This window comes from Semicossyphus pulcher, unplaced genomic scaffold (assembly GCF_022749685.1).
Source record: "Semicossyphus pulcher isolate SPU_LCO1_2020_fin unplaced genomic scaffold, fSemPul1.0.p SCAF_3, whole genome shotgun sequence".
Lineage (NCBI taxonomy): Eukaryota > Metazoa > Chordata > Actinopteri > Labriformes > Labridae > Semicossyphus > Semicossyphus pulcher.
Window position 1 is genome coordinate 2827088 of NW_027211704.1, and position 8904 is coordinate 2835991.

The following is an 8904-nucleotide window of genomic DNA, read 5'->3' on the forward strand; positions in this document are numbered from 1 at the left end:
CCATTTATCTCCTTTAATGAGACTTTGTGGACTTAATTTATTTACTTATCCAACAAAATTAACTGTTCCTCTTCTTCCTAACTGACTCAAGTTTGTAAAATAGTAGCAGAAGAGTATGTCTGTTTAGTACATCCCTGTGTAAACTATCCTTGTGCTTCTCTGTGTGTGTGTGTGTAAGAAGAGAGAGAGAGAGTTTGTCCCTGAGAGGCGGCAGAGCAGACCAACCAGCAGCGGAGGGTGTGCCGGAGCCTCAGCGGTGTGTGTCCGGTATAAATACCTTCTGTCGCGGCTTCAGTCCAACTTCACGCCGGCAACAGCAGCTCCGTCCGGAAGGTCAAACACACGATGGCAGCACTGAAGAAAGTCTGTGTGATCGGCTCTGGTAACTGGTAAGAGTTTGAAATAACTTTAATGCACTTTATAAAGACTGTCAGTTTAAATTAAGTGTTTGAAAATGAAGACCTCTCATTGGTGCACAGATTTTAGTCACCATATCTGTATTTTTGTTCTCTGGATCAGATTCCACACAAAGCAGAGTTATTGTGTGAATGTTGTCTAAAAGTTGCAAAACTTTGAGGGCAACTTTAGCCTTTGTTAGCAGCTGATAAATAATTCATAGTGTTAATAAAGCTGCTGTGCAACACTGCAGACTGGGTTCAGCTTTAGAGAGGGGAGGTCTCCAAAGTGAAACAGAGTTTATGACCTTTGATGAAACACTCAACATTACATCATTATGAAGAAGCAGCTCCTGCCTTTAATCACCGGCTGTATAAGCGCTGAGTCAGCCTTCATGAGGTGTTGATATCCCTCAGCCAGCATGACATTTACACGAGAAGAGGCAGGAAGATATCTTGTGATACTTACTTCAGTTAAAGTAGCAATACAACAATAAAACACCTTCTACATCACGAGAAAATGTGAAGAGAAAGTCATTTAAAATCATAATAAAAATGTACATATTATCAGCAACATGTAACTTAACTATAACTAAGATTCCCCAACTGAGATAAGTTGTTGCCGGACTTATAATATAACTAACATTTGCTTATAAATGGCAACTTTATATTGATATATTACATTACATCACATTTATATTGTGGATATACAATAGCCTGTCTCCTCATGTTAAGACAATGGTTTGTCTAAACAACATAATGTATTGTTATGCTTGCCTGTCAAAGCATCTGAAGAACTATGTCAGTCATGTGGCACTAAATGTCTTCACTAGAATCCAGACTAAAACAGGTCCAAGTGTCACAGGTCGGTGAGACATCTGTTCACTGTTAAGAAAACTAAAGAGTTACCGTCTCTACATGAATAGCTAGCTGTAAGGAATTAACCAGCAGATATTTTAAATCAACTGTCGTATAATATAAAAAAAAGAGCATATTTTTTATTTCTTGCAAACAGCGGTGGAAGAACTACTCTGATATTTTACTTGAGTAAAAGCTGCATAACAACAGTGTAGAAATACTCTGTTACGAGTATGCGTTAAATATGTGACTGAAATCAAAATATTGGCAGTATTACCATCAAAAAATGCCAAAGTAACAAATATAAAAGAAATCATTTTGAAGAATTGCATTTTTTTTTAGATGTATTTATACTAAATTAGTGGATTAAAATGTGCAAACATTATTTTAGTTGCTTTCTATACTGCTGAGCTAAACTAAACTGAGCTAAATCTGTAAAGTAAAAATACTTAACATAAAACATAAAATGGATCAATTTAAAGCTCCTGTGAGGAGCTTTCGGTCTGTGAGGATTCTGGCGCCCCCTGTGGACAAAGCCGTACCTCTTATCTCTGCTGATTTTGTCCTGTGCATGCTGAAGTAAAAGTCTCATCCGACTTTCTTTAACAGTCACATGTATCACTCACTTTAAATGTTTGCCCTGGAAAATGTAGAGAAAGGCAGCGTGCAGGTAATCGCTTCGTCTGACACCTACCCCCCCCGCCAGCGGTTTCAGGCATTAAAAATAACTATACAGAAATAGTCAATCTTGTCGCTGATGGTCTGGTTTGCTTTTGTAGCTCTGATAGAGTCATCAGAATTAATTTCAGACTGTTTCATAACCAGAGAAAAACTCCTCACAGGAGCTTTCAGTGAAGTACATGTACATAAAAACTAGTGTAACAGTCGAGTAAATGTACTTTGTTAGTTTCCACCGTGTCTCACACACTGCTGTTATGAAGCAGCTGTTTGTGTTCGACCTCATTAATATCACCAGAGTCAACACAAAGAAGTTTTTCTTAAAATATGTAGCTGTCAGAATCAGCCAGAGCAGCATCAGAGAATCAATATGAACTGTCTAACTCCAGACTATGTGTACGACAACTTTTCAATATTGCACTTAAAATCACTGCAGGACTGAGACAGTCTAAAGCCCAGAGGGAAATCCATGTTTACTTATTAAGTCACAGAAACAATCTGAGTGCATTGAACATTTTTTGGAGACCATAAGTTAAACCAGCTGCTGTCTTGTCACCACGATGATCATTGTGTGTCTCCGTGTGTCCACAGGGGCTCTGCCATTGCCAAGATTGTGGGTGCTAATGCAGCCAAGTACGACCAGTTCGACACCACAGTGAACATGTGGGTGTTTGAAGAGACGGTGGACGGCCGTAAACTCACAGAAATCATCAACACGGACCATGAAAATGTGAAATATCTGCCCGGTCACAAGCTGCCCCCCAACGTGGTGAGCATGAAAACGATCCTTGATGACGAAAGAGCATGCACTTTATTTTTTATGTTGAATATGTTCTCTGCTGTCTCCTCTTCATCAGTTGGCCGTCCCAGACCTGGCTGAGTCTGTGAAAGGAGCCGACATCCTGATCTTCGTGGTCCCTCATCAGTTCATCGTGAGAGTGTGTGACACCATTAAAGACCACATCAAGAAGGACGCTGTTGGAATGTCTCTCATCAAGGTGACATTTTTCTTATCCAAATGTTTAAATTCATGCAGGACTAATTGAAAAGGAAGTTCCAAGTTCAACCCACTTAAGAAAGTATTCTATCTCATGGCACAGGGATGTCTAATTATTCTGTTGTTATCCGTCTGTTCCAGGGTGTGGATGCGGGTCCAGAGGGTCTCAAGCTCATCTCAGAGGTCGTCAGAGGGAAGCTGGGCATTACCATGACGGTCCTCATGGGAGCAAACATCGCCAACGAGGTCGCTGACGAGAAGTTCTGCGAGACAACCATCGGTATGAAGGATGAGGAGACTTTTGAGGAGATTAATTCTTGAGTAAAATCTCTACAACTAAAATATTATAATCTAGAATCTAGTTTTTCCAAACTAAATGCATTTTAGGGAGGCTCCAGCTGTAGTGAAGGGGTAGGTTACTGAATTATTTTTTAATACATACTTTACTTACAGGATATTGGATAAATGTATCATCTTGACTTGTCAAACTAGATTTTTTTCAAAATTTGGAGGCCTTTTCCATTTCTTTTTTTAATGGGAACACGTGAAGGTACCTCTGTTCCTCTGGCTTTAAAGATTTTATGATGTAAACCCCAAAAACAAACATTCAAAGCCTTTTTTGAGCCATTGATGTGTACGTTTTATTTTAAAGTAATCTGCTTATGACACAGGGTGCAAAGACAAAGCTCACGGGCCCATGCTGAAGGAGCTGATGCAGACCACCAACTTCCGCGTGACCGTGGTCGAAGAGTCCGATGTTGTGGAAATCTGTGGGGCGCTCAAGGTCGGCTTTTCTCCTCCTTTTTAAACACGTTTACTCCCTGATTTTCACAGCCACTCACAGCCACGTAGCACTGGCAGAGAGTCTGGTGTTATGTCTATTCTTAATCTCTTGAATCACATTCAACAGCTAAATATTTCCATGTTTCTGCAGTCCAACATTTTGTCTGCAGAATATTCCTCTGTGGAAAAACACTTTGCCCGTCTTTAATCATTCTGACACTTATTTTAAACACTATTAAAAAGTGCAATACAATCACAGCAGCCCCTCCTCTGTGTTGTGTCTATAGAACATTGTAGCAGTGGGAGCAGGTTTCTGTGACGGCCTGGGATTCGGCGACAACACCAAAGCAGCAGTGATTCGTCTCGGCCTGATGGAGATGATCGCCTTCGCAAAGGTCTTCTGCACAGACTGTGCCGTCTCCCCCGCCACCTTCCTGGAGAGCTGCGGCATCGCTGACCTCATCACGACCTGCTACGGAGGACGCAACCGCAAGATCGGGGAAGCTTTCGCCAAGACAGGAAAAGTAAGAGGAACAGATTTTTATCTCGCTCTGTGTTCCTCTTTCCGTCTCTCTTTTTTAATGGAAACCGTGCTGCTGTAACACGACATGTCTCTCTGTTTAGACCATCGAACAGTTAGAGAACGAGCTGCTGAACGGACAGAAGCTTCAAGGTCCAGCAACTGCATCTGAGGTCCACGTTATCTTGAAACAGAAAAACATGGTGGATAAGTAAGTTTGTCTTTTATTCTATTAGGAGGATCTTAATAGGATCAGCTACACATATCAGCTTAACTGAGTGCATTGAATGAATTAAACTTGTTAGATTTCACATCATGTTTTAAGACATATAAAATGCTCTGCTTAGAATAATAAATTGTGTCTGATATGTTTAAAACATTTAAATACATTTTATTAACTTGTAAAAATCCTCCCAAAGCGTCTCCTCCTTCTCCCTCATTAAAAATTCCTGAATCTGCATAGGCCCCGCCCACTATGCACATTTCCAACCGCCCCCTCCGTCGCGAAAACAAAACACGTCTCTGCCATCGTTTAGAGGCAACATGTTGAAAATCAGACAGGCCCAGCCATGGAGATGATGCTGATGTTGTCCCTGATGTGTCTTGTAGCACATGAAGAACACCACATGGAGATGTTTACAAGGTTAACACTGGATTTAAACCTGGAGGGGGGTCTGAACAAGGTTTATATTTTAGTTAATATACCTTCACTTAAATGTTTCTTAACGAGAGTAATATAAGAACATTGGCACAATTCTAATATAAGTCATGTGAATATGAAGCTAAAGATAGCTTTCGGTTAGCTTGCCTTAGCACAAAGACTGAAAAAAGAGGAGACAGCTTGCCTTGTTCAGACCAAAGGCAATAAAATGTGCCTAGCTGCACTTGTTAAACGTGTCACTTAACGTGTTAAATCTTGTTTAATCTATATGTTTTGTTTTCTTAAGGGTTATTGTGCTGGATTATGTCTTTGAAGGCGCATAGGGCTAACCTCCTGGAATCTTGTTGTAACTAAAAGGTTGCTAGGCAACACTCCAGGAAGTCAGCTCTTTCCCACAGACTTTAAGCTAAGCTAACCAGTGGTGGATTTGGCATCATTTTATGGCATACAGACACAAGAATGGCATCAAACCTCTCCTCTAACAAGGACGTCAATAAGTGTATTTCCAACATTTTTAAACTATTCCCTTTATCATTTTTAATCAGAATTTATCCTTTCTTTTTCCTCTCCAGGTTTCCTCTCTTCACCGCTGTGTACCAGATCTGCTTCAACAGCCACCCAGTCACAGAGTTCATCAAGTGTTTGCAGAACCACCCGGAGCACATGTGAAGCACTGACACAAGGACCGACGAGGGGCTGGAAGTTGGGAAAGGACTTTTACACAACTGCATAACCCGGGTGATTATAGGGGGAGGTTAGGTGAAGACTGTGTCTAATCATGTCTACTTTCATGTTTGAATCTCAAACAGAAAAGGAAAAATGGAGCCAACTTGCATCCTTGACCTGAGCTGCTGTTACTGACTGAAACATAACTCTGTTTTTACTGATAAGACACATACATGTCACAGAATGTTGCATAAATCTACCGAGTCTTAAATGTGTCAAGAATTTGAATTACTCTGCCTTACACAATGCACCAGCCGACCTGAATGTTATGAAATGTTACATAATGTCTTGGTTAAAAAGTGCCTTAACTTGCCTTTTCAATGACATGTATGTTTTTCAGTGTTAAACTAAGAACAACTACGACTCCCACTGTGTTTTTCTTCTTCTGGACTTCTTAAGATGTAGCCAAAAACTGAACAAGATTTATTTTGGAATAAATTATTGAACTCTTTGACTTTGTGTTCACCTTTCAGTGTTTTCTTTTCAACTCGCTGGTTCAATCTGCCTGCAGGATACACTCATGCACACTCTCCAGCCTCACTGTAATCTGACCTGAGCTCAGTCAGGCTGCCACTCTAAACTCTTCACCTTTACCATTTTCTACGGCGTCGACTTCAACCTTTCTTTGAGGGAACATCCTGCCTCAGCTCCTTTAGGTAGCGTCTGTGTGGTTTGGAATGGATTATTAATGACTCTGTTATTATTTCAGAGAGATAACCAAACTATCTTTCGTTTAGTTTTTTCCTGTGTTTTCTGTTTAGTCATTCATAAAGATCCTCGGAGATGCAATTCAAATAAAAGAAGCCGATGTGTTCATTAACAGCCATCTGTCTTTCACCATACGCCAACGCATCCCATCAATGCTCAGTTTCTTTAATCACTGTTGGTGAGAGTTTTAGCTAAAGGCACAAAGAAAGACAAGGGAGTAGCCTGTTTCCTGTGGCCTTGAAGTTGTATTATATATTTCCTGCCTTGCCAGTATTTTAAAATATAAAAACCTCTGCATATTTTTTCTTTTGATCTTTTTCTATCAGCTCTATTGCATAGTTATGTCGTAGACTGTGAAATTACATCATCCACCACTTGTTTCAATTCAGATTCCCTCTGTGAAATCCCTTGCATACTTATTGAGTCAACTGGCCTATGAGATTTCTAATAATAACGCGCTCCAAAGGGGCAAATGTCCATCTATAATTAGACGTTAGACAGCACTGCAGCTGCCTCATCCCTGCGTAACAACACAGATAGAGGGATGCAACCTTCTCGAATACTACACCATTGTGTTGCTTTCAAAAACATCTCATAGTATGAAGTATCAGCTACTTCACGCTCCAGTTCAGAGTCTGCATATCTAACATTCATAATAAGGCTGCACATATTCATGACAGCATCCATTTAGGTGCAATGTTTGTCTAGTGCCTTACAGAATATATAATACCCTATACATGCATAGGTCAAAACGTTACATAATATTCTATGGCAATTTGTAGTTGTAGTACATAAATTGACCACTAGGGTGTGCCATCACATCAATCACAATGCAATGACTCCCTCAGTTTTATCTTCTTTTTGAGATAACTTATCAGCTGGATCAGCCCTGAGCGGAAACAGTAAAATCTCCCTGCGTAAAATAACTACATTTAAAAAAAGAAACCAGACTGCTGTGTGGTTGTAACGGACACACAACAACAGGGATGGATGCCCTGCATGCATGTACAGCACCCATCCCTACGGTGAGGGAGGAGGGACTCGCCTCACTTCCTCGATTCCAGTTCTCATCTCAGGGCGGCAGCCAAGAAGTGTCAGGCTAGCCGGTGGCAGCCATTAATAACAGGAAGCTGAGCTGTTTACCTTAAAAATTAAAAGCTGGTTTAGTATCGATTCGTCCGAATCAAAAAGCAAGTTCCAGAGATAATTATTGTTGTTTAATGGCGACAGTTAATGGGATGTCCGCTTGTATGTTGTAGGATGGCATTTTGCCTTGTTTTTTTTTGTTTTTTTAAACATTTCACAAGTTAAAGCTCCTGTGAGGAGTTTTTCTCTGGTTAGGAAACAGTCTGAAGTGAGTTCTGATGATTCTATATGACCTACAAAAGCAAACCAGACCATCAGTGACAAGACTGATTATTTCTATATTGTTATTTTAATGCCTGAAACTGTTGGTAGGTAGATCTGATTAACTGCACGCTGCCTTTGTTTACATTTTTCAGTGCAAAAATTTAAAGTAAGTGATACATAAGAATGTTGAAGAAAGTAGGATGAGATTTTTTGTGTGAAGAAAACACCACTTGAACATGTACAGGACAAAATTAGCAAAGAGATAAGAGGTACGGCTTTGTCCACAGGGGGCGCCAAAATCAACACAAACTGAAAGTTCCTCACAGCAGCTTTAAGTAGATGTCAAGACTCAATGCCTTTCCGTAACCTTTGTACGACAAGCCTCCGTTTGTGAGAATGAGATACAAAATTTATTTTAAAACTTCAACTGTTCATAACAAGGTTTATATACAGTATAAGCTAAATATATACGATTTATTTGCTTCGTAATGTTGCTTAAAGGGGCCATATCGTTTAAATGGATATTCTCATATTTTGCATCGGTTTCACCATGTTGGGTGTTTATTGTTCACAGTGAAAACTGCATAATTCCATGTTTTTCCAGAATTACATGTTTTAAAAGGTCGCCTCTGAAATGGGCCGTTCAGAATAGCTGCAGGTTTCTACGTAGAACCTTGCTTTCGCTGAAATCGTCATTCACCGTCATTCACCTCAGGCTGCCTTCTTGCACTAGCTTGTAGTCAAGTCATTGTCAAGATTTCAACTTACTGGCTCGTACATATAAGGCAGAATAACCGATCCTAGACCAGCCATGTTTTCTATAACTTTGGATTGACAGTGCAGTGTCGCCATATGTGGCCGCTCCCCCACGTGATCGCACATGTGAGGGAGAGGCTTCGCGGTCACTCCAAATACTGTCAGCCAGTCTTGACTAAGGTCTAACCTTCGAATGGCAAAATGTCTTGTTCATTTCAGGAGGAAGGAGACGCTCTGAAAAATAATTCAATTAAAATATGTATAAAATTCTTAAAACAAAACTTTACCAACGTGATACAGAAACACATAACAGAAAATTGATTGCATAGCTAAAATATGTCCCCTTTAAAACCTCTGCCACAAACCGTTGGAAATCTTATTTTGATAAGGTAAACCGGAAGTTAAGTTCTCATTCTAGTCTCCTTTACGTTGGTGAGGTGAAGTTGAGTGTGGCAAGTCATCATCACACAAG

The 8904-nt window shown here is 40.2% G+C and overlaps 1 protein-coding gene across 1 annotated transcript; it reads left to right on the top strand.

The window, feature by feature from the left end:
• The first annotated feature begins 309 nt into the window (after positions 1-309).
• gpd1b (glycerol-3-phosphate dehydrogenase 1b) lies at positions 310-6072 on the top strand. Its single transcript, XM_069678014.1, has 8 exons — positions 310-389; positions 2523-2700; positions 2789-2929; positions 3070-3208; positions 3600-3712; positions 3999-4235; positions 4336-4442; positions 5465-6072. The coding sequence occupies exons 1-8, from the start codon at positions 346-348 to the stop codon at positions 5559-5561; spliced, it is 1056 nt and encodes a 351-aa protein (XP_069534115.1). The 5' UTR covers positions 310-345; the 3' UTR covers positions 5562-6072.
• The last annotated feature ends 2832 nt before the right edge of the window (positions 6073-8904 follow it).

What these genes read in the sequence shown, in the direction of transcription:
- gpd1b (XM_069678014.1), top strand. Translation starts at nt 346, where the DNA reads ATGGCAGCACTGAAGAAAGTCTGTGTGATCGGCTCTGGTAACTG. An exon ending in ACAAGCTGCCCCCCAACGTG is followed by an intron (nt 2,701 to 2,788) that starts GTGAGCATGAAA and finishes CCTCTTCATCAG; the next exon opens with TTGGCCGTCCCAGACCTGGC. An exon ending in TTGGAATGTCTCTCATCAAG is followed by an intron (nt 2,930 to 3,069) that starts GTGACATTTTTC and finishes CGTCTGTTCCAG; the next exon opens with GGTGTGGATGCGGGTCCAGA.